The sequence below is a fragment of the Diabrotica undecimpunctata genome, chromosome 4 (genome assembly GCF_040954645.1).
Source record: "Diabrotica undecimpunctata isolate CICGRU chromosome 4, icDiaUnde3, whole genome shotgun sequence".
NCBI lineage: Eukaryota > Metazoa > Arthropoda > Insecta > Coleoptera > Chrysomelidae > Diabrotica > Diabrotica undecimpunctata.
This window is the reverse complement of record NC_092806.1, coordinates 139,070,366-139,097,997: the sequence shown is the minus strand read 5'-3', so window position 1 is coordinate 139,097,997 and position 27,632 is coordinate 139,070,366. Positions and strand designations below refer to the sequence as shown.

The 27,632-nt window shown below is 31.8% G+C and overlaps 1 protein-coding gene across 1 annotated transcript in view; it reads left to right on the top strand.

Annotated features, from left to right (window-relative positions):
* Nucleotides 1–27,632, top strand: part of LOC140438447 (potassium voltage-gated channel subfamily KQT member 1-like) — a 249,514-nt gene that overhangs the window by 185,493 nt on the left and 36,389 nt on the right. The window contains exon 3 of the mRNA XM_072528125.1: nucleotides 12,030–12,138. Coding sequence (XP_072384226.1) covers nucleotides 12,063–12,138 — 76 coding nt within the window. The 5' untranslated portion in view covers nucleotides 12,030–12,062. The remainder of the gene's footprint in view (nucleotides 1–12,029; nucleotides 12,139–27,632) is intronic.

Here is a 27,632-nt window from a genome sequence, read left to right as displayed (position 1 = left end):
AATTGTGATTGATTCTGGCTCGGAGATATCGCTAATCAATAAAAAACTAGTAAAAGAATTAAATCTGGACAGATTTGTGTATAAGATTCCTAGGGTTGATTTAGTGGGTGCAAACAATAAGAATTTGACGACAGTAAACGAAGGTTTGGGAGTACAGATAAGAGTGGGAAACAAATTCCATATTATGAAATGTGTGGTGATTGAAGATTTAAATCATGATATGATAGCGGGAATTGATGAATTGAGGAAAAAAGATATCACCATAAATTTTTCAGAAAATAAACTGGAAATCAGAGCAGAACCAGACAACACAGGAGAAGAAAAGCAAACAGATAGGAAAACAAATTCTGGAAGGATCAATGCACAGGAAAAACGCAAAGAAATCGTTATGACTGTAGAGGATAAACCGAAAGTACAAGAACAAGATCTAACAGAAGAGAAAAAGAGAAGGAAGAAAAAGAAGAAGAGTTCAAAAAAAAAGCAGGAAAATAAGATGGAGACCAGAGAAAAACAGGAAATAGAAGGTACAGAAGAATTGTTGGCAACCGACGATAAAACAGAATGGAAGCAGGAAGAAAAAGAAAGTATCATCAGAGAAATGAAAGGAATAGAAACATGGTGCTCGGAATACCAAAGGGAATTAGAGGATAAAAAGAAAACAGAAGAAAAAATGGCACTGATGGACGAGAATCCAGAATTTTGTGAAGAAGTATTATGGACAGTGAACACATGTGAACAAAAGGAGGATGAAAGAAAAATAAATTGTGGAGAAAACATGGGAAAGAAAATAGAGAAGATTTTAGGAAACCATGGAGATCTTGTTAATGAAGTAAACCGAGTGGCTAAAAATTATGAACTTTCTTTTAAGGGAAAATACTTGGAAAAATTTAAAACGAAAATATATCCAATCCCGTATAAAGACAGGCAATATACGGGGTATTTTAACATTCACGACATTTATCAGTATCATAAGTAGATTTTAATAACATAGTGAAATAATTTGATCCTAGAAAAGTTTTGTCATTTTTAAAATTTAACGGTTTTCGGCAGATCAAATGGCGGGGATTTGTTATGATATGTAAAAATCGAGAAAAATATTGGGTTGATTAAAATATTTCAAAGTTCAAAAACATTAAAATAATTCAGATAAGTAGGATAATAAACAACAAACATTTCGAAGAAGGAAAGTTATTAAATTCTTGGATTACCTGTACTAAACAAAATGTAAGCTATACATAAATTATTTCTTTGTTATACTTGAGTGACCCGCATAATTTTAAGTGAAGACAATTGAACCGGGTTTTCCAAATACATTAATGCAGTGATTAAAGACAATAGAAGAGATTTTAGAAAGAGGTTTTTGTTAGTTTTTAAGAATTATAGAAAAATATTATTTGTAAATAAGTTTTAGGAAATTTTATAATTATAGGTAAAAATTTGTTTGTTATTGAAATGAAAAAATGGGGGAATTGTGACGAGTTGTGATTGGCGGAGATTGAAAAAGGTGGGATAGGTATGTGAGAATGAAAGTTTAGCTAGATTTAGGAGAGAGAAAAGATAATCAGTTGGTTTTCCAAGTCTGTAAGACGAACAGTGATTGTTCCCTGGCGGTTCCCGAGATGTAGCAAGCAGTAGTGTTGAATGTTAGTGAGTTTTTGTGGAGTTAGTGTCTCTGACAGAAGCTGAAGCAACAAAATATTGTAAGTCATATTTTTCTACTTATATTCCAAGAGTCACTGTTCAGGCCAACGAGAGATTCAGTTTATCGTAAAGAGAAGATATTCCAAGAATCATTTTTCAAAAAGGCCAACGAGAGATTCAGTTTATCGAGAGGAGAAAGGCTATCATAATTTGAATGATTTGTGCTTTTGAAGGAGATCATTAAGGACGATATACTTGCAACAATCTGTTGTACGATTGCTGATTACATAGGGAGCGGTTGAGAGGAGATAATATAGTCTACAAGGAACAAGGATTTGGACCACTCATCATCAGAGAGAGATATTTTTGTTTTCTGCAGTTTTTTCTTTTATTGATAACACAATTTTTACACTTAATTTAGAAAGGATATAGATATTTTGATTAGGCGAGTTAAAATAGTTTGGAATTTTGAGATTTCAATTAATATTGTTTGTACCATTAATTTTGATTGTTCACGTACGTAGAACAAAATTTTGAGAATCGTTATATGAGATTTGTTTATTGAAAACTTTTGAGTGTGAATTTATTTCATTATTTTTATTTCAATATATAGTGTTAGATCATATGTGTTTTTTATTATTCCGGTATTCTTTGGACCTTACTTTTCACATGTAATAGCATAGATATTGAAGCACGAATTAACCCTGAGATAAAAGAAATAAAAATTGTGATAGAGTCATAATCATATCATTTAAATAATTTTAATTAATCAAAAAATTAATTAGCTAATTATTGCTTGGCGCACCAAGACTTTAAATATCACAATAATATATATATATATATATATATATATATATATATATATATATATATATATATATATATATATATATATATATATATAAGAAAAAAGAAGTACTTGTGACTCTTTTGGAACAAATATATAACTGTTTTGGATGGGTTGGAGTCAATAAAAGGGCTATTGGTTAACTATTTTTTTATTCTCGAGCTTTCAATTGTGTTTACAATTATTATCAAGAGCTAAAAAAGACAAAATACTTACAAGGTTGAACTAAAAAGAAAAAACAATTTTTGTTAACTTTTAGTTCAACCTTGTAAGTATTTTGTCTTTTTTAGCTCTTGATAATAATTGTAAACACAATTGAAAGCTCGAGAATAAAAAAATAGTTAACCAATAGCCCTTTTATTGACTCCAACCCATCCAAAACAGTTATATATATAAATATATATATATATATATATATATATATATATATATATATATATATATATATATATATATATTATAATATATTTTAACAAAATATATAAAGGTAATAATTTTCCATGTTATGAGATGGATTTTGATACATTAGTCAGTCCAGTAAAAACACTAAATTGCGAAATAACAAAGAATGAATATATGATAAGAGAAACATTTGCAATATTTACTGAAAAATATATCAATGATTTCACGTTCATTTATAAGGATGCCTCAAAAAATTGTAACAAAGTAGATTTATATTCGTAGTATCAATTACAAATTTTCATCCAGGCTACCTGATGAACTGTGCATATGCAAAGCAGAAAACATGGCTATATACCAAGCAGTTAATTTATCCATTAATAGACAGATCAATAAAGTTATTATATTTTCTGATTCTCTTAGTGCAATTTCTAAAATTATTAATAGCAATATTTCTGGTTCGGTAGATTATTGGTGCCTTAAAACAAAAAATCTTATTACATCTGCAAATAGAAACGGATTTGAAATACTTATCTGATGGATACCGGGTCATTGCGATATACCGGGCAACCTACAAGCTGACACACTGGCCAAAATAGGGAGAGATCTTAATGTTCCTTTGAATATGAAATTAGATTCTCAAGACGTGTTACCCATAATTAAGAATAAAATTAAAAACAAATTTAAAAACACTTGGAAAACTTTAATTAGCAAAAAATCGTATCAGTATTACAGAATACAAAATATTTTTCCTAATAAGACATGGTTTCAAAACTTTTCATATAAAGATAGATGACACATTACAACTATTATAAGAATGCGGACCGGGCATTGTTTAACAAGTCAACATCTTTTTAAACTGTATTTGGTGGAGAACCCTTACTGTGAATGTGGCCTAATAGAGAACCTAAATCATATATTTTTTGAATGCCCGATAAGGATCATTCCGAGTTTTGACCTATACACAAAATTCATTTATATGAATTATAATTCACCAATTACTATATATTCTATATTAAATAAACTTACTAAAGAAACAGTCAGCATTTTGATAAAATTACTTTCAATTAATAAATTAAATTTGTAATCGACAATGTTCAATACTTTTTGTAGTGTTTACTAACATAACCTATTAATTAACTATTAATGAATTTTTTTTCCTACAAAATTATTTGGCACAGGCACAAGTAAGTGGCCTCGAGTTGGTTTAGAGCCAGACTTTATCGGGGTCACCAGCAAATTGAGCTGGCGTATCACCATGACGTGAAAGCCATAGAAACAAAAGAAGAAGAAGAAGAAGAACGTAACTAATGTCAATTTTGACAAATTATTAATTTTCATGTTGTATATTGTATTTGGTTTGTTAATCACTTTTGTATAAAATATAGCTATTTGTATCTTGTTGTTGATACAATATACAGTTCATTTCATGTTTATTTGGACGCATGGCATAGTAAAGAGAGGAGAAAGTTGAATCCAGACAAATAATTCCTGTGCGAGAACGTCATCGAAAGCAACAGCAGTTGTATAGTTGAAGAAACACGATAAAAATATTTTGTGTTTAAAAATCCATGGGAAACATCCCAAACACCAGGCCTCCCAGAGTTGTCTCAAAATTAGTTGCTACTTCTTCATACATCTCTATCAGGATCTTAGTTTACTCATCGACGAATTCTTTTATATTAAGTGCTCACTTCAGAATCTCTCAAGTAAACTCCTCTGAAGGAACTCTTTAAAGAAAATTGCATTTTTTAATTGAGATCAGTGCATTGTGATAGCTTTGGAAATAATTCAATTACTTCGTTTGTTAACCAATTTGTGGACAGTTTCGATCGTATCTTTAAACGGTAAAAACGTCCTAATTGTTTAATGCAAGAACCGACTTTCTATTATTTTTTATTACATTTAATTAAAAATCTAATACCTTGAATTTTTAAATAAACAAATTTAATTGTTTTCCCGTGAAGGGTGAATAAAGCTCATTAAGGACGTTCCTTCAGACGAAACATCACTTTATTGATGTGAACACTGAAAATTGATCAGCGGAAAATAATAACTTTCACACAAATGATAAAAAATGGCAAATAAAAGTGCTACTCTGCCTATAGAAAACAAAAAGAATATTAAATGTTTTAACCTGGTCTCAGATAAGTACAATTTACATAATATTTGGGTTTATATTGAAAAAGTTAGAAGCGAAAATTTGGGTAGAGTACATCCCATGAGCATAGGCTACGTATTATTTAAAATTTTAAAACTAACAAACATTAGAAGCTGATCTTGTTAAAAATGAATTAAGGAAGACCGGGGCTTTCAGTCTTTAAACTCTAAATTAACACATTTTGACGTGAATTTTTTGCAAAACAGAATGGTTTCATGTCTATCTCTATTTGAGAAAAAAAAACAATGTTAAAGCCGTTCATTTGGATGTATACTTTGTAAAAATACTTCCAGGTCGGGGTGGTTAACGCCCTACCTGGGGTTGGTTGACTCCCAATCATCAAAGTAATCAAAGGCCCAAGTATAAATGAAGCTGAAAAAAAAAACATAAAATCATAAAGGTATACATTTAATTAACTAAATACATTGATTTAAACTGTAATTTATGTACAAAACCATTAAAGTACCTAAGTGTACGGAAAACATTAATTGCTTTCACAATTTACACAAACAAAAAATACCAGGATGGTCAGCACAAGCCTCATACGACAACATTTTCCAATTTGTGCATTGTATCCAGTTTTCCCCTGAAGCACTATTTTTGTATTTATCCATATAATAAAAACAAAAGCAGTGAATTTTGAGTCAGGGTTTTTTGACGCATATACCCCTTTAATAGGTGGGTCAATCAACCCCTCGTAATACCATTTTGTATTTTCTAGAACTATACCTAAAATATGGCATTTGTAATAAATCTAACGAATACATGTTATAAGTGAAGATTTTGTCTTCATTATACAAGAGAAAATATTATGTTATCTCTAAAAATAAAATCTTTACAACCAAAAATGTGAAATATTTAAAATTTACTAACCATACCAAAAAAAATTTGAATAAAGGGGCATTTTTGAACAAGAATCCGCAAAGAAACCGAGTTAGAAACATGGTTCCTTCGGGAGCGGTCTCAAAATATGGACTATTTACAAAATATTTGTTCAATAGAAGACATAAAAATGTTAGACGAAAGACAATAATGATTATTGGATTAGAAAAAGTTTAAGATATAATAAAATAGTTTCTCCTAATGGCTGTAAAATATATTTTAAAAATAGGTTAATGGAATGCTACATTTACTATGCTAAACAAAGACATTTTAATACAATACTTAGTCTTAAGCAAAAAATAATTGATATTCTGCATATTAGTAAAACATGTTTAAAAAAATTCTCTATATACTTTTAATGGTTATATCCTTATTAGAAGAGATAGCGACGCTGGCTATGGAGACGTAGCTATTCCTATCTGCAATAAAATTACCTAGAGTGAACTAAAACTAAATTTTAATACCGAAGTAGAAGTTTGTGACGTCAAAACTACAATTAAACTAGGTTTTCTATCTCTATAGAAATTTCCTAAATGTAAAAGCACAGTATACGATTGGATAAACAAATTCTCACAAGTCAATGGCGCGCGTTAATGATAGGTACAGATTTCAATGCTCATTATACAATTTGGGAATCTAGTTATAATGATGCAATTGAAACACAACTTATTAAAACTGGAGATGATCTCAATTTTGCAGTAATGAATAAAGGCGAACTTACGGTTTTAACCCAACCGGAGCCAAATTAGTCAACTGTTGATCTTACATTTGTTATGGCTGATCTAATTAATAAAATTAATTGGTCTATATATCTAGATACTCTAAGATCATATTATTTTATAATCTATATAGAAATTACCAACATACCTTTACCTGAATAAATTATCCTTAAAAGTAAACACAACATGATATGCTAATTTATCAATTACTGTCACCAAAGGAAAATAAGTCAAATCATAAACAAAACACTAACTCTAAAACTTACTTAAAATATCATAATTTTCAAAGTTAGGCCTTTGTTTATAATTTGAAACTAATTATTTTGTTTTAAACCCTCAATTACGCATACAGTGACGATGTGGTGGACTAAGATATTTCAAACAGCTGCAAAAACCAAACTCAGCAAGGTGCAAAGACTTGCACGTATTGGGATAACTGATACCATGCGTACTACTCCAACAGCAGCTATGGAGACTCTACTAGGCCTGCCTCCCTTGCATTTGATAATACAAGGAGAATCAAGATTGGATCCTACAAAAGAAAACAATCACTGTATTCTTTGGATCGATATAAGAATATGTTTTTAACTTTGCAGTGTGGTTGGAGCTCATTTGACTTTGTTTGCCAGTTGATTTGCTTTTTCATTTCCATAAATACCTGTATGTGAATTTACTCCAATAAAAGTTCTGTTTAAATGGATATAAAAACTGTTCTAAATAGATAGTGATTCTGTCTCTTCTGTGGAAGAGAATTATTGAGGTTTAATTTCTTTTTTAACATAGTGATATTATTTTTTATTTTGAATTATGGGTATAACAGTAAACAAAGTTAAGGATCTCAATTAGTTCGGTAGGTTCATTCGAGTAAACATTTAAAAGTATTTTAGGATGTTTAGCATATTTATAGTGGTTTGCAGTAAGTTACGTATTTGATTATGATTTAAAATAAATGGAGGTGATTTGTTGTATATTTTTTCTTTAATTTCACTCTAGAGGAAGCAAAAGTTGTAGATGTACCTCTTTAGTTGGTTAAGACGTTTGTATTAATTGGAGACGGTGTTATTTCTATTGAAATAGAATTTGCTGATGCTATTTGTGGTTGATGATATTGGGGTTTTTAAAGAGGATATTTTACTTAAATTATTTATAGATCCTGCCCTGTTGGTAGTCAATTTCCATAGTTTGTTCTACTTAGTTATTAGATTTATTTATTCTAGTTAATAAGTATTGAGAAGTTTTTGGGTTTTCATTAGAAGTAGCTAAATTAGCTTTTTCAGAGCATTCTTGTTCTGTTTGATTATTAGATACATTTACTGTAGTTAATAACTTTTGGGAAGTTTCTGTGTACGCATTAGAAGTATTTGGTACAGTTAAATGCCTTTATAGAAAGGTACAATCGGAAAGTGGTATTGTCGTGAGCAATGATGAAAGAATAAGGTGTTATTCATAAAACATACATGTTTTCTAAAGGTGTGATAAATATTTACTTTCTAAAACTCAAGACATGACTGTATTCACTTTCATGCACTCCTATTCTTAGGAAAGTCATTTTTAAGACAGCGTTTATACTTCTTATAGTATGCAGTTTTTGTTAAATTAACTTATTGAAACAGTAGAGCAAACGTTTGATAGTATAGTGTGTTTCACGAAAAATAGTTGAGTGCTTAATGGTTACCTGAGTTGATCCTATTGTGTATACAAGAGCCTCTCAATAAACTACCGAAGTACACAGGATCGCACTTCAGAAAGTTTGTTATTTAATATATTTCATTGGTAGCTGTGTAATACACGATTATAAAAATTTATTAAATTATTTCATATGGTATTTTCAGGTTATTCAAGTAAATATTCTTGATAATTGAACAATTTTTCACATGAAGAAAGTAGTTTTTTTTGTTTTACGTAAATAATTGTGGTATATGGATCTAAATTCAGAAAGGTACTTTTCTTCACACTTTTTACAGGATTAGGACTGACAGCAAAAAACTGTCGTGTTTAAAAGTTTTTGCTCTTCCTAATCGGATATCGCTAAAAATGTACAGTAATAATAGTTCTATTTACAGTATATAAATACAAACGATAATGTACAAAAAATAGATGAATTGAAAAAAAAATATAGGAAAATATATACAAGTTAATATTTACAAAAAAAATACCCAAAATAACCAAAATATATTTATGAATTCCTAAATACCTAATTCTGTTTCGCTGTCACTATCCTCTTCAAGATTAATAACAATTGGTTTAATTATGTGATTCAACCTAACATATGAATTTTCTACGTTCATTACATGGCGTACTGAATTTTTTCAACTTTCTTGGGAAATATCATCAACACATTTCCTTATTAATTCGACTACACTACCACTTAAAGTCGGAGAAAAATTTTTGTGACCTAACATTTGACTTTAGTTGGTGCCACATATGCTCTATGGGATTAAATAAACAATAGTAGGGCGGAAGCCGTAACACTGCATGTCCCATGTCCTCGGCCAATGCGTCACAAACATATACTTTTTCAATAGAAAATGATTTTAACACTTCTAACAGTTCATTTTTTAAATAACTTTCTTCAAAATATATATCGTTTTCTAACAGGTAGTTTTAAATTTTAATTTTCGTGTTATTTGCACTTTGAGACTTATGTAATTGACGACTGTAGTAACTTGCATTGTCCATTACTATCACACTATTTTGAGGAAGGTTAGGTATAAGACAATTCTTAAACCATTGCTCAAAAAGCTCTGCCATTGTATCCTCATGGTAGTCCACGCAGGAGTCTTTAATGTTCTTTGTAGAAAGCCATAAGGCATTTGGGACCCAACCATTTTCTGATCCTGCATGAAAAATTGTTATTCTTTTCCCTTTGTTTGATGGAGCTTTTGTTTGAGACCTGTTGGAAGAATCGGACCATCCTTTGGATGGTGTTTTAAGAGTGTCAAACCATGTCTCGTCCAGATAAATTATTGGTCGATCTTCTATACGGTACTTTCTTATGGAAGTTATATATTTAGTACGCCACTTTTGTAAACGATGGGACTTCATAAGCACTTTCCTTTTGTCAATTGTACGATATCTGAAGCCCATTTTAGACAAAATCCTCCAAAGACTAATGCGGCTACAGTTTATTTGTGTATCATCATTGGTAAGCCGTTGTTTTGAAGCACTTACTGTAGGTATCCGTTGCTCTTCGTACATTGTGTAAATTTTTCGTCTTATTAAGTCCTTATTACTTTCGTCAATACATTTGGTAGAACCGGCATCCTTACGCTTTCTTCTTGACTAAATGTTATTTGATGTAATTCTTTTCACTGTGGTTAGATGTGGTATTTTCGTTAAATCAGATATTTCACTGGCAGCAGTATTAGTAGTAAGTCCTCTTGTAGGTAAAGAACTATATATTATTTTTAAGATTTCTCTAGCGTCAGCAGATAAATGCTTTTTCTTTGCTGGAACACTGGAAGAAGCACCATCAATATTTTTCCACGGACGCCACATAATGCTGTTTTATAGGTATAAATAGGTATAACACTGGTAACACTTGTAATACTTTCAACTAAATGAAACAAAATGTATATTTAAAAATTTCTCATCGGTTTTATATACTTTTACAAATTATACAGAATAGAGGGAACCTGTATAATTATTCCAGGAAATACTTAACGATCAACGAATTTATTGTGGTCATTAAAAGATCAACCATTGATAGTGAAACTCACTATTAAAATGTTTACAACTTTATGAAATAAAATGTATTCTAATCGTTTTTATAATTTTATACAATTTTTTAATCGTTTTTATATTACCAGGAATTTATTATACAAACAAGATAACGACACTCCACAGTAGCTTCAATTTTACCTGAATACTTACCTGCTCAACTAATGTTGACTAAGCTGGGTACTTGCGGTCAGGTTTTATTGCAATCTTTGATCAACCATTGATAGTGAAACTCACTATTAAAATGTTTACAACTTTATGAAATAAAATGTATTCTAATCGTTTTTATAATTTTATACAATTTTTTAATCGTTTTTATATTACCAGGAATTTATTATACAAACAAGATAACGACACTCCACAGTAGCTTCAATTTTACCTGAATACTTACCTGCTCAACTAATGTTGACTAAGCTGGGTACTTGCGGTCAGGTTTTATTGCAATCTTTGATCAACCATTGATAGTGAAACTCACTATTAAAATGTTTACAACTTTATGAAATAAAATGTATTCTAATCGTTTTTATAATTTTATACAATTTTTTAATCGTTTTTATATTACCAGGAATTTATTATACAAACAAGATAACGACACTCCACAGTAGCTTCAATTTTACCTGAATACTTACCTGCTCAACTAATGTTGACTAAGCTGGGTACTTGCGGTCAGGTTTTATTGCAATCTTGAGTTTTTTTATATTAAATTATTTATAATGTAATGAAGATGGAGATGGAAAATGGGACAACAGAGAGAAATGGAAACGGTTGAGCGAGGGAAGGTAGTGAATACTGTACAATCCTTAAATATATATAAAATATTTATGGGAATGAGGCAGTGAATCAACTGTATTTTTAGAAGAAAGATATGAATATATCCTGTTGTGGGCGATTCTGGAAGCGAAGGATATGTTACGTAGACTAAATAGTGAATGGACGGCTATAATGTACTCATGGACTTCAGTTCATTCAATACTGGAAAGGACTTTGACTTGATCTTTTGTTGGACCTTTGTATGTGTTGACCACACTGGAATATTAGATGTGAGATAAAGTGTAAGTAGTATTTATGGTGTTATTTGAAGTTATCAAATAACGTCACGTTTGCTAGGTTGACATGGAAGTTGCACTATAACTTTTTTTGATAGATTTGTTACTTTAGTTGAACAGCTAAGCCATAACCACCTTTTAGCTGTCGAAGTTTGTACACCACTTAGTGTTTAATTATTTTTACTTAATGAAACTGTTAAAAATACTCTAATAATACTTAATATTGAGTATTATTTGAAGAGTTCTACTACCTTGACAGTTATTTGATCTAAAAATTAGTATCGCTATTCTTTTCAATAATACTTAAAGGCTTTTTATATAAAGTTTATAAAAAATATGTGATAGCTGTAGAAGAAATATGAATCTTATCTACACATATTCTTTTTTAATCTATAAATTAATAGTGATTCTGATATTTTAAGTGTATACTTTTTCGACAATAATATAAATTTTTGTAACGTAAACTTTGATTAAAAAAAATCCTGAAAGCGAAAAACATAAAAACAAAAGCGAATTTGCTGTTTTTTTATTTCATTGGGACATGACACTAAACCAAAATATCAAATCATAAATTACCATAAAAACGTTATTAATTATATTTTCGTCTTTTTCAGGTTGTGATGAATTACTCTTCGTAATATAGAGTAATGCCCCACTTGGGCAAATCGGTACCTGAAAAATTTGGGATGGCCTTAGATGAACAACAAAAGCTGCTAAATGCTGGTAAGATATTTGTTAAAATATTTAATAGTTGCTTAAAGAACTCCCGAATATTTTCTTCTTTGAGCACAGTGCCCAAGTTTAGGCCTTGGTAACTTACATAAGAATTTTTCGATATGTTTCTAGTTCTTATGCGGCTTGTAACAATTTAAATAATTGTACGAAAGTCCATTGGCAAACCTCTCTAGTCTGTTTCAACCTATTTATCTCTTTCTTATTGTACTTCCATTGCGTATTAACTACATTATCAGGTGAACTCCTATGTTAGAACCAATTTCGCCAATTTACCTTCTTGACCTAATCGTTTTAAGATTTTTGTTTGAAATATGTTGAAAGCATTTTATTATAAGCACCATGCTATTTTAAGCATTTAACGATAAGAGCACATATCGAAGGCTTCTAACTTTTTAATCATGTTAACTTTCATGTTCCAAATTTCACATCCATATAATAATAACACAATATACACATCACATAATAGAAACTTGATACCTAGTTCAAAGTTCAGCATGCGAATTGCATAGTTTAGTTACAAATTACAGTGCTTCCCTTATCATTAGTATACCAAAATAAATTTTTTTATTATGTTTTAATATGTCGCTTATCTTTGTTTCATTCAACATTCTAAGTAAGGTCCATTCGCTCAATTACAGACTTCTTTAATTAAAAAAAGAAGAATTAGTATAAATAGTGGAAGTGTATACTAAACCCATAAAATTTTGGGTAGTATATATTTAAAAAATATATTTCAGTTGTTATAATTTAACATAACTATTTATTATATGGTGCAGATAAATAAATATTGATTGTCGGTAATTCGTAAAGTTCTATTTTATTTACTATTTAGTTTGTTTACTATTGATATTAGCTATGAGTACGTGTGCTTGGTTGTATAGTAATTTCCAGCCACTTTTAGTCTGTCAAGTAACTAACTTCGCAAAAAAAAATTACTAAATTCACTAGACAGTTCGGACTAGGAATAGCAAACCGACTATATTTAAAATGTTTTTTAAAAATTTCTGTATAATTAACAAATTAAAAAATATAGACATAATTCTGAATGACCAACTTCAGACAAACAGTTTTACCCTCCTCAACCTATTTCGTTAAAAACTTCTTCTTCTTCTTGCAGTACCGTCTGCTATCGGAGGTTGGCTACCATCACAGCAATCTTTACTTTGTTGGCTGCAAGTCTGAACAACTGTATTGAACTGCACCCATACCTTCTTCTTCTTAAAGTGCCTATCCGTTCCGGATGTTGGCGATCATCACGGCTATCTTTACTTTATTTATTGCAGCGCGGAACAGTTCAGTGGTAGTCGTGTTATACCACTTTCGTAAATTTTGAAGCCAGGAAATGCGTCTTCTTCCCGGTCCTCTCTTACCATTTATTTTCCCTTGGAGAATCAGCTGGAGAATGCCGTAACGTTCTTGATTTCTCATTACATGTCCTAGATATTCCAACTTTTTAGTTTTGAGGGTCATGAGAATTTCACATTCTTTCCCCATTCTACGCAGGACCTCCACATTAGTAACTCTGTCAACCCAGGATATACGTAAGATGCGCCTATAACACCACATTTCGAAAGCTTTGAGCCGATTCATAGATGCAATAGTCAGTGTCCATGCTTCCATTCCGTAGAGCAGAACTGTGAATATGTAGCAGTTCAATAGACGGCCTTTTGTTTTTAATGATATGTTACGACTGTTGAAAATGGTTCTCATTCTAACGAATGCTGCTTTTGCTTTTATTATTCGCTGTTTAATTTCTGTTGAGTGGTCCCATTGGCTATTTAAATTGGTGCCTAGATATGTATATTGCTCGACTCTTTCGATATTCTGTTGGTTGATTGTAAGTTGAACGTTAATATTGGTTTTTTACTAATTGTCATAAATTTGGTTTTCTTTATGTTAAGAGCTAGTCCGTATCTGTTGCTGACTTCTGTTATGCGATTTGTTAATATCTGTAAGTCATTCAGATTACCGGCAAAAACTATAGTGTCATCTGCATATCTAATGTTATTCAACCATTCACCGTTTATTAGTATTCCTTTCGCACAACCGTCTAAAGCTTCCTTAAATACCCATTCAGAATAAATGTTGAACAACAATGGAGACAAAATACAGCCCTGTCGTACTCCACGTTCTATTGCAATTTTATCAGTTAACTGGTCTTCTATTTTGATTTTGGCCGTTTGATTGTAGTAAATGTTTCTGATAATTCTAAGATCTTTGTTGTCAATTCCAATTTCTTGCATTAGAGTCATTAATTTGTCATGTTTTACTCTGTCAAATGCCTTCTGGTAATCTATAAAGCATACGTATATGTCACAATTCACATCCCTGCATCTCTGAAATAGCACCTGTACAGCAAAAAGGGGCTCCCGTGTTCCCAGAGCATCACGAAATCCGAATTGTGTTCTTGTTAGTTGTTCCTCACATTTTGTATATATTCTTTTGTGAATAATCTTTAGAAATGTTTTAAGTAAATGGCTCATAAGGCTTATAATTCTATAGTCTTCGCACTTTCTCGCATTGGGTTTTTTTGGAAGATTTATAAAAGTTGATACTAACCACTCTTGGGGAACCACGCCCGTATCATATATACTGTTAAATATATTTGTCAACCATTTTATGCCATCATAGTCCATAAGTTTTAAGAATTCTGAGTGAAAATTATCAGGGCCTACTGCTTTACCATCTTTGGTGCTTTTGATGGCATATTTTACTTCTTCGACTGTAAATGGTGGTCCAGATTCGCTATTGGTGTTTGTTGTAATACCAGTGTTACTTCGTATATCTCCAAAAGTTTTTTCTACGTATTTAATCCAAATATCTCTTTTATGCTCTATTTCCAGTACTATGTTTCCGTGATTATCTGTCAGGAATCTAGTGTTCTTGTATTTATATAAGCCTGCCGCTTCTTTAAATCTTTTTATGGAGGTTAAATGAATCATGTTTTTGTTGTAATGACTCTGTCTCTGTACACTTCGAGCTAAACCAATTTTCTTTCGCTATTTTACTTGCCCTTTTTATTTCGTTATTTACGTTGTTGTAGTAATTCTTATTATCCTTAGCGTTTCTTCTGTCTTCCATCATACATAGAATCTCCTCCGTCATCCATTCCTTTTTATTTGTTCTTTCAGGTTTTAAGTATTTCTCTGTTATTTCTTGACTTACTTTGTGCAAATTTTCTAGTTCTACATCTGTGTTATCTGTTTCTGTACGGGCCCATGGTTTTTCTGTACGAGCCCACGTTTTTCTTTTAGGCGTTTTTGTACCTTTTCCTTTACTGTTTTATTTGTCAGTTGGTTAATATCGTACTGCATAATTTTTGGTCTTTGAACTTTCTTTAAACTAAGTTTTATTTTGACGATAAGTAGATTGTGGTCCGAATTTATGTCGGATCCCGGGTACGCTTTAACAGATGTTATAGAGTTTCTAAATCGTTTGTTAATAAGAATATAGTCTATTTAATTTCGTACTGTGTGATCTGGAGTATCCTGAGGAGATTTCCACGTATATAGTCGTCTTGGAGGAAGATCATAAAAGGTGTTTGTCACTACGAGCTGTTCTTCAGTTGCAAATTCAATCAAACGGTCTCCGCGTTCATTACATTCCCCTAGACCAAAGGATCCCACTAAATTTCCCCTTTGTCCTTTGCCAACTTTGGCATTAAAGTCTCCCATTATTAGTATTATTTCGTTTTTCCGAATCCTTTTGAAAATAGTAAGGTCATTGTAAAATTCTTCTATGATTTCTTCTGGGGCGTCCGCTGTAGGAGCGTATACTTGAATAATGTTTGTTTTTATGGGAGTTGTGTTTAGCTGAACTAAGAGCATCCTTTCTGATACAGGTACAAAGTGACTGACACAGTTGGTGATTTTATTATTCATAATTAGGCCCACTCCATTGATATGTTCGTTCTTAAGATACCCATACCACTCTCTTAAATTTCGCAACCAGGAAATCCTCCTACGTCCCAAATTTTTCTTTCCCGAGATTTTTCCTTGGATTATGAGTCTAAGCAGAGAGTACTTTTCTCCTCTCATTATGTGGCCCAGATATTCCAGTTTTTTCGTTTGTATTGTTTTTATGACTTCGCATTCCTTCCCCATCTTCAGCAGAACATCTTGATTTATTACTCTTTCTGTCCATGGTATTTTCCACATTCTCCTGTAACACCACATCTCGAATGCCTTAATGTTTTTGATGTTTATCTTTTTCAGTGTCCAGGCTTCCATGCCGTACAGCAGAACGGAGAAAACATAGCACCTTAACATTCTCGTTCTTAAGTTTATATTTATGTCCCGGCTGCATAGGAACTTTTTCATTTTGATAAACGATTGTCTCGCTATCTCTATTCGCCTCTTGATTTCTCTTGTCTGGTCATTAGTATTAGTGAAGCAAACCCCTAAATATTTGTAGGACGTAACTCCTAACTCTTTCAACTGGCTGATTATTTATGGTTAAATTCACATTGGTGTATAGCTTCTTTGTTACAATCATGAATTTAGTCTTTTTGATGTTCAGTTTTAGACCAGACTTTTTGGTATAGGTGTTTATGTTTTCCTTCAATAACTGTAAATTTGCTAGGTTATCTGTTACTATTAGCGTGTCATCAGCGTATCGTATATTGTTAATTAACTCTCCGTTAATGTTCATACCAATGTTTTGCTCTAGGAGCGCTTCCTGACATATTGTTTCGCTATATATATTGAATAATAGTGGAGAAAGCACACAACCCTGACGCACATCTCGACGAATCTCAATTTCTTCGGTTAACTCATTCTCAACTTTGATTTTTGCTGTTTGTCCCCAGTGCAACCTGGATATGATGTTAATGTCGCGACTGTCGATGTTTTTGCTTCTTAGGATTTCATATAGCTTTTGGTGTTTGACTGTATCTAAGGCCTTCTCAAAATCTATATAACCTACGTAGAGGTCTTGGTTTACATCCAAACATCTTTGCATTAACACACCTAGACTAAACAAAGCTTCCCTTGTTCCCAGTCCACCTCTGAATCCAAACTGTGTGGCGCTTATGTCCTCTTCTAATTTATTAAATATTCTTTTGTGAATTATTTAAAAAAATACTTTTAATGTGTGGCTCATCAATGCTATAGTTCTGTGGTCTGAACACTCTCTGGCCTCTCTCTCCACTCTCTCTTTTAACTCCGTTAAAAACTATAAAGTGTAAACACATACCAAAAATAGATTACTTGAGAACGGCGCTCTGTCGAAACAGCTGTAGTGATAAGATAATTATAATAAATTTTGTTGAAGTTTTAAAAACAAACTTCAGTGTTTTATTGTTATATAAAAGGAATTTTCATCAAGTAACGGTCGAATTCATCACTTATTTAATTTATGAGTTTAAAGTGTAGATCTTATCCCAAAAATACTTTTTCTCGGCTGATTGAACGTATTTCGAAAGAAAATCTTTGCCAACGCTAAACCTTTGGAGAGTTACAAAACCATCAATTTTATTTAATGGATAAGTAATAAGAAGTGAAAACATGTGAGTTAAGAAAATTATGGTTAAATGATAAATTTTTTGCTGTTGGTTTTTTGTCCCAATGGATAGGGAATGATTATGCCACTTAGGGTGTTGCTTTTTGTTTGTTTGCTCGATAGTCGTTTTTGTATAAACTTAATAAAAGTTAAAAATAAGGTCGAGGGGGCCATTTTGTTTTACTTTATTAATAACAGCATCAACCATTTTGGTTTATTAGCTGTACTATAGTTATACATAGTAGTTTAGTACGTAGATACTTAAATCTAAAACAGTATTTTTGATTAAACAGAAGAAAAAAATTCTTGCCAATATTATTTTCTGCTCTTTTTACTTATATCTATCTAGCTTGAGCCCGCGATTTCTTATATTCTATGGTATTTTCAGGTGTTTTGTGGTGTTTTAATTTGTTAAAGGATTTTTATATTTTTTTTTATGTCAGTACACTCGGCGTTCCTCCGTGGCAATGAATTTCTTTTATGTAGAGTTTGTGTTTTATCTACAGTGGTGTTAAAAAGTCCTGCAGCACCTAAGCACCTTATAGTTTTTGAGGTTTAACACAAGTTTTTTGTATATTTTCGCTAATTCATTTTAAGTTTGTGCTTGTAATTAGCATTATCGGTATACTTACTAATGTTTTTTTAATATAATTCGCAAAAGAAATATTCGAGACGCTAATTACTGTCGTAGACGCGGAAACACCGACGAGCCGTAAATTACATGTGATCAAAAACGTACTAAATAAGAAAACTGTTTTCGTTCGTAATAACTTCACCCTTTCAAGTTAAGTTTCGAATATAAACTGAACAGATGATGCACGTGGCCAAAACCGGCATCTTTATACCCATTATATTATTAAAAATCTGGGGAATTCCATCCTAATTATCTTGCAACGAATAGTACCTTCGGATATGAATTCCAGGTTTTCTAGTAAAGTGATTAAACGCGAAGATGAGTATTGAAATATCCAAAGAGATAAGGTATTCTTATTTACAAAATTGTTAATGGTTAAATTCATATTTTTATTGATATAATATAATAACCAACATTAGCCGTAAAAGTTTTAATTGTTTACAGATACAAATGATGTTAGAAACAAAAAAAGCAACCTGAAATGAACATATCAATTCAGGAAATGGTGATGTCAACAAAAATCATATTTCAGACTATGTCAAATAATTTTAACTTAACATTATTTTGTTTAAAATTTGAATTATTTCGGTTAAGGGTGACCTGTTGATTAAAAATATCTAAACACGTTGCCAGAAATTATGCACCGTTTTGCCGGAAAATCGAAAAAACTGTAGACCGTTGGATTTTTATCAAATTTCGTTAATCAGCTATATTGGCGTCAATTTTGGTCCGAGAGTCAAGCGAATAGACCTTTCCTACATAAAATTGGCCGCTTATTCTTCTGCCATACTCAGAATTTTCCTACATCTAACTGGTGTTATTCCCAAAAACCTCTTAGAGAACATAAAACAGCTAGGTCTAAATGAACATCTCTATAGGGCCATGCAGAAAATTGTACTCCTCACGACGTCCAGATTTGTACGAAAATTTTTGGGAGATACTCCAGCATACGAAGTCACCTAGGGCTCGATAACACGGAAAGAATCACAACAGAGCTCAATCCTTTTGAAATCGTAGGTATCTGGGATGAGTGAATTTTCCTAAATTGATGGCTAAATCTTGATACGTCCTCTATTTATTTTGTTAATCATAGCTTCTTTTGTTAATCATAGTAAAGCGCCATCTACTAGTTATATTGCAATTTAGAATTACCGAAAAACTGTTTTTTAGGTCTTTTTGTACATTTTTTTAAAAATTATTATTTATACAAACCTTCTCCTGATAATAACAACCACAACAAAAATAGAATTGTCTAATTTGATGCAGTTGTTCTGAAGTGATGCCTGTACAACCATTTCGGCCATTCATTTTTATTAATATAGACAAAACATGATGAAATTGTATAAATCATGATTTATATTTTCGGTGTCCTCTCTTTTCCAAGTTAGGCAATTGAAAGGGAAAGAAAATTATTTCATGAATCTTTTTGTTATTCAAGGAAATTACTTTTAAAATGTATTGCTAGGTTATACCGTTTCGTTCAAACGTTAAATAAACCCGTAAAATTTCAGTACATAACCACTCGAGTAGAAAATACAGTCCGATTGTGTAATTAATTTTTAACGAGTAACGGTCGTGTTTACTGTGTAGTTAATTCATATTTTTGGATTTTTGGGTTACTGCCTGTTTCAAACCAGTTGAATTTTCTGTTGGGGAGACGGGAGAATATATGTCTCAAAAATATAACCTTTTGCGCTGTCTAGATTCGAAAGAAAGAATTCTTTTTTTATTTTTATGGTTCTCCTTGCTTCAGGTCTATACTTTTTGAAATTTGTTAATAGATCAATATTTTTGTACTACTTGTGTCGGTTCAAAATTGTTTTACTTAATTTAATAGCGGCCTCACACTGTGTATTCCATCAGGAAACTGGTTTGGGTTTCTTTAAAAGTTGAGATTTTTCTGTAGTTGTATTAGCAGATAGACGTCGTATTAACGGACTCTGAAATTTTAATCTAATTTATTCTGTCCGGTACATTTTTTTCAAATTCAATCTAAGTTGTCTTTTTTAGTTTCCACTTTTGGGTTGGTATTAAATTTGTATTTAAATTAACGGTATGTTTTTATAAAGATTGGGAGAGGGTTACTACTATGTAAATGTTTTAGTGCTGTCCAATTGAGTTGGGTAAGCAATGAGGTTTTGCATATGGAGAGATAAATGGCGGAAGATATTCCATATTCAATCTTGTTGGAGAGCCGTCGTTGAGGAGCCATAGGATCATAGTTTTCAAAACGTTTTCTAATATATTTCACCTCAGTGTTGTTTTATTTGATCCTTATGTAATGTTATGGTGAATAAAATCTCCCGTGATTATTCGACGTGAGGAAATTTTTTAGAGAATATTAAGTAATTCGGGTTTAGTTAGAGTTTTGTCTGTTCAAACATCATCATCATCATGCAACCTCTTCTGTCTACTGCTGGACATAGGTCTCTCCCATTTTCGCCACTCTTCACGGTTTTGTGCTTCTTGTTGCCATTTCTTGAATATTTGTCTAATATCGTCCATCTAGCGTGTTGGTGGTCATCCTTTGCTGCGTTTGTCTTCTTGTGGGCGCCAGTCAATTAGTTTTCTGGTCCATCTTGTGTCTTTCAGTCTCGTTATGTGATCTGCCCAATTCTATTTCAGCTTGGCTATATGTTCGACGACATCACTGATACCTGTTCTTTTCCTTAAGTCTTGATTCCTTATTTTGTCTTTTTTTTTCACGCCGAGAATTGATCTTTCCATGCGTTTTTATGCCACTCGCATTTTTAGTGCTGTTGCTTTTGTGAGCGTGAGAGTTTTTGCTCTGTATGTTATAATAGGAAGAACGCATTGGTCAAATGTCTTCCGTTTCACAACTATCGGGATGTTGCTCTTATAGGTGTCTCTTAGTGAACCATACGCCGCCCAAGCAAGTGTTATTCGTCGTTGAAATTCGCAGGTCTAGTTAACCTTGCCTATTCTGATTTCATGACCAAGATATATATACTCTTCTGTCAATTCTACCACTTGATTTTGAATGATTAGGTGTTCTCTGGGAACTAAATTTGTCATAAATTTGGTCTTACTGATGTTCATTTTTAGACCTATTGTTGAAGATAGATGCTACTGTTGAAACATAAATACTACAAATATTGAATTTTAGGGGGGCCAGTACTGTTACAGCGATTGCTTCGACGTTAGTTCTGACGTTTATATTTTGGACAGGTATATTTAACTTTATATATAGAGCTACTTCTCCACTGGCATATTTCTGATCGGGTTGGTTGGTGCAAAATCCAGTCTCACATTTAAGGTTGTGCTTTGAGTTATTTTTAAAGTGCGTTTCTTGTAAAAAAAGTCACAAAATCTAGTGCATACTCTAAGAGAAGAAGCTGTAGCACGGTTAAATGAGTATTAAACCAAAGTGGATAAAAGAATTTAAAACATTACAATTTTTTTGGATTTCTACAAATATAAAAAAAAAAAACACAATCTTGCTAATATTACTGCAATATATATAGGTGTAAATACTAAAATGGTTTACAATATCCAATAAAGTAACATTTATTTATTAGCGACACTCTTAAATACAACAGATAATATGGATCTGTTAATTCTTTATCATCATTTGTATTTGCCGTTCACAAATTGTTGAGAGCACGAAATGTGCCTCAAAGTCATAAAACGGTCGTAAAATTTGTATCATCATAGCATTCCTGAGGTGTTTATTCATTAAAGAATAATATAATGTTGTAATACTAATATATTTAGCAAAAAACAATTAAAACTTTTACGGCTAATGTTGGTTATTATATTATATCAATAAAAATAAGAATTTAACCATTAACAATTTTGTAAATAAGAATACCTTATCTCTTTGGATATTTCAATACTCATCTTCGCGTTTAATCACTTTACTAGAAAACCTGGAATTCATATCCGAAGGTACTATTCGTTGCAAGATAATTAGGATGGAATTCCCCAGATTTTTAATAATATAATGGGTATAAAGATGCCGGCTTTGGCCACGTGCATCATCTGTTCAGTTTATATTCGAAACTTAACTTGAAAGGGTGAAGTTATTACGAACGAAAACAGTTTTTTTATTTAGTACGTTTTTGATCGCATGTAATTTACGGCTCGTCGGTGTTTCCGCGTCTACGACAGTAATTAGCGTCTCGAATATTTCTTTTGCGAATTATATGCAGTGCGTGAGTGATTTTTTATTCCATATACCTACGAACATATACGTACCTTTCGCTCGTGCTCGTTTTGTTGGATTGTTTGTGATGGCTTCATCATCAACATCATCAAGTTTTACACCGGTGCTGTTGCGTACAGTCAGTAAGTCTGTCTATTCACCAAGAGATAAGACTATTGTCCTGAATGTTCACGATGCTCTGGTTTCTCAGAATCCCACAAACACTGTTCGCAACATAGTCGAAAGTTGTGCCAACATGACTGGCGTAGGGGAGTCAACTATATATAGGTTCCTATCAGAAAGAAAAAAACACGGTATAGCTAACCCAAACACAAACGAACACTTAAAGAGAGGGAAAAAGCCTATTGAAATTGATGAATTTGCCAAAAATGGTATTCGAAGGAAAATTCATGGATTGTTTTTCAATAAAGAAATACCAAACCTAAACAAAATTTTACAAGAAGTTAGAGACGACCCGGATTTGCCTCATATCGGACGAACTAAATTGTGGCAAGTTTTAAAAGAATTAAATTTCCGGTGGGAGAAATCAGACCGAAAATCACTTTTGATTGACCGGGAGGAGATAATATGTTGGAGAAGAAATTATCTAAGATTCATACAAAAATTCCGGGCTGAAGGAAGGTCAATCTTCTACCAGGATGAAACGTGGGTAAACTCAGGTCATACTCTAAAAAAAAAAATGGTCAGATAAAAATATATTAAGCTCCAGGCAAGCCTTTATGGAAGGTTGGTATACTGGTATCTCCCCACCTTGTGGTAAAGGCAGTATATTAATAATTCCTCACATTGGCAGTGAAAAAGGATTTGTTAAGCATGGTTTGTTGGAATTTCAGTCCAAAAGCACAAAAGACTATTACGAGAAGATGACAGCTGATGTTTTCGAAGAGTATTTTGAGCAGATGATTGAACACATACCACCAAATTCAATTATAGTATTAGATAATGCACCTTATCATTCTTGACTAGTAGAAAGACTTCCAACGACTGCGTGGAAGAAACAGGATATTCTTGACTGGCTGCGGAATAAGTATCTGCCTTACGAAGATGGAATGGTAAAAGCAGAACTTTTAAAAATTGCCCGGCAACACAAATCTAAGTTCAAGAAATACGTAGTTGACAAAATGGCGGAAAGGCTAAACATCACAGTCCTTAGACTTTCACCCTATCACTGCGAAATAAATCCAATTAAACTCATTTGGGCACAAATGAAAACTTATGTGGCTAGAAAAAATACGTCATATAAAATACAAGCTGTACGTGAATTGTTATACGAGTCTTTACAACATATTACAGAACAAAACTGGAAAGACGCAGTAAGACATATAATAGAAGAAGAACAAAAAATGTGGGATCTGGATAACATAATTGATGCGACCGTAGAGACAACCGCTAATTATTAACCCTCAAGACGACGTGGATTCCGAAGTTGATCCTATTAATTTTGAATGTGAATAATTTTCTAATCGTAATTATATAAGGTAAGTAATAGTAGTTGTAATCGTAAGGTATTAAAGGGGAAAAGCGCAAAATGTCGCCTGTCAAAATGTTCAATGTGTTTTAAATGTATCCATTTTTTTTTCAAATTCTGAGAAAACTAAAAAGCATTTTTGAAAAATTTAAAGGCAGAATGAAATATTTATTAGAATAAATAATTAAAATTAGTTTTCAATTAAAAATTATACTATATTTTCTCTTTTATTTTCACCCCTGTTACATAACATATTAAAATAAATATTGTAGAAGTTTTCAGAGACTTTTTGCCCTCAGTAATAATGTAATCTTTCATTCTGCGTTTAAATTTTTCAAAAATATTTATTAGTTTTCTACGGATTCGAAAATAATGGATACATTTAAAACACATTGAAAATTTTGCCAGGCGACATTTGGCGCCTTTCCCCTTAATTAAATAAATGTATCTCTTACAAATGGCAAGAAACTTTTATTTTGTTTTATTAAAACAAAAATACAATTTACATAAGTACAATTTAAAAAATATATTTATTTAGTTCAAATAAATGTTTCAATCATATACTCTACGACACTGGTCGGTCATCTGTAACCATTTAAAATACCTTCGTAATCGGATTATAAGGTATTGTATTCCTTCAGATACAAGGTGGGTTAGTCGAAAACATCGTAAACCGTCAGTTTCAGGTTGGTTTTTACTATTATATCGTATTATCTATCCTCTCTGTATTTCAGTTCTCTAATTAGGGTTAAACTTGTAGTGAGCTATCGACAAATTGTAAACCGATTATAGTTCAACAATCCTTTGTCGATCCTGACCTGTTACAAAATTCGTCTCCATTCTGTTTAGTTTCTAGCGACCTGTTGCCATCTTCTGATTTTTAATAGCCATAAGTCAGTCTCATCTCCATTTAACCACCTAATGTGCGGTCGACCTTTACTTCTTCCCACAGGTGTTCCCGTGGTTAGCTTTTTAGCAATCGAGTTGTGTGCTATACACATTATCTGTCCAGTCTAGTAAGTCGCTGTATTTTATTGACTTACGACGTCTGGTTTATTATACGCTTGGTATAATTCAGTTATATCTTTTGCGCCACCGACCTTGGTATTTTAGAGTTTTAAATATTTTGTTTAATATTTCAAGCTCGAAATTTTTGAAAAGTCTTTTATACTTCTGCGTTAAAGTTCATGTTTCTGCACCATATACGATAATTGAACCCAATGATTAACAAATATAAAACAACAATCGTGGTATTAGGAAATAAATAAAAAATTAGAAACATGGAACAAATATTTCTAACTATAAATTTAAAGTTTTATTACCTGAAAAATTAAACACTTCTTCTTCTTCTTCTTTAGGTGCCGTCTTCTTAGCGAAGGTTGGCGATGACCTCTGCAAAGTCTTCCCTATTTTGGGCTTTCTTTATTAACTTTAAAAGTCTAATCCTGTCCAATCTTTGATGTTGCGCAGCCAGGTCATTTTTGTCGTCTACCCGGGCCGCGTCTGCCTTCTATTTTCCCTTCTATAATAAGCTGAAGGAAATTATACCTGTCGTGTCTAAATATGTGTCCAAGATAAGACGTTTTACGCTTCTTGACAATTTCTGTGAGTTCAGCTTCTCTATTCATACGCCTTAAAACAAATTAAACACTGCAACTATAATATCAGAAGATATAAACCGAAGTATAACGTATACAAACAGAAGGTTGCATCAGAACCTTAATACTCCCAGTCCTGAGTAAGGATTTAAGACTTTTGTAGAATAAAAGTTAGAATCGTCGAAATATTTTCGATCTATACAATATTTACAAACAAAAAAGTCAACGCCGAGAATGCACTTTCTGCAATAAAAATTAAACTCCTTACGTAAAGGATTTGAATATTATATATCATCCATCTATACCGAGGTCCAGGTGAACGATGTAAATGATTACGCTAGGAAATTAGTATGACATTCTGGCACCAAGCTGCAAAGAAGAGGATAAAATGAAACATAGTCTTAGGAAGTCAACAGAACTAACAAAGATATTGATGAGAATAGATTGGTGCATGCGTATTTACTAATATCGATAGATTTAGTACTATTATATTTTTTCTTTTAACACTAAATGGTGTTATTTATGGAGCAAAATACTAATAACATGTGGCAAAATAAAGCCTACAGTGATACGAATTACCCAGAAAAATGTCAACCAAAGATTTTGTTACTCTATGGAAGTAAATAAATTTTGAATTTTAAACACCGAAATAAATTAAAAATTTGTTTGAAAACCTTTCTTCTATTAAAATGCTGCACAATCCCAATTGGACCAACTTACTCTTCTTATGCCAAAATATGCCAACAACTCGGTATCAGTACTATCTTTAAGGAGATCCTAAACATCACAGGCCAAATCAACAAGTTGATTAAGTTCCTGGAAGAAAAGTCAACTGCTAAATATTATATAAATGTTATCTTAGATGTCTTTATTTTTTTTCTTTATGTTAAAAGTTAAATATAATATTTTGTAATTTAAATCATATAACCATGTAAACCGTAAATTGTAATTCGTGCTTATGACCAAAGATGTCACATGCACGTTAATTTAAATAAAAAAAGTTACAATGTTCGAAAAAAGATTGAGAACAGAGTTTATTACTGTGTAGGAGATATTGTTATTAAACAAATAAAATATATTTTACTTGCACATAATTTTAGTTTTATGTTTAAAAAAATAGTATAAAAATAATTATTTTTGATTATGTAATAGGATTTCTATGTAAATATTAACCAAGCCTTGCAAGGGCAAATTCAATAAATTGATTACTGACTGAGATAATCAATCCTTCGGTGAATCGGTCAAGGAAGTGAATATTTTATCAAAGATGTTTTTAAAATACCCTTGGAGCGGAAAATAATGAACGGTCTTTCAAACGTAGTCTTTTGTTACTTTTTATTGAAGTCGAGTCTGAAAGGTGGTGCTGAGTAGCAGTTCGTGTTTCTATTGTTGATACCATCTAACCGGGCGTGATGGGGATGGGGATGGGTAAAATCGATATTGACTTTTTTTCTGAGAAATCTCATGTAATTTTAATGAAAATTACTTATAAATTTTGGCTAATCTGACCTTGAATTATTATTAATCTCTATACAGAGTCTTCCTATAAAAACTCTTTCATCAAAAGCCAAATTAAATATAAAATTTACTATTAACAAACCCAACCAGTATCGGACGATATTTTTATCTTTCATAGTGTAAACTGTGAATTTATGTTGTTTTTTATTTACATTAAGGGCACATCAACTTATGTGGTTATTAGTGACACTCGGTACTACAAAGATTTTTTCAATATTTTTGAATATATAATATTATATAAATCGATTTTGACAAACATAGACTTTTAATTACATTAATTTTTACAAGCATTAACTTTTACACGTATATTTTTACATGCACTGATATTTATATTTGGTTGTATATTTGTAGTGATTTAGAAAACTTTGAACTGACGAATAGTCACAGTTCTCTTCTACGTTCTTATATAGCCAGTGGTGGATCCAGAAATTTTTTTCGGGGGTGTCATGGGTCTTGAGGGTGATTTTGATATAGAATATAGATTTTTGCACCTTTTAGTGGCTGATCCCGAGAAATTTTTCTCGGGTTGTCGTGGGGGGGGGGGGTAGGTGAAGGCGGGGTCATGGGTCTTGAGGGTGG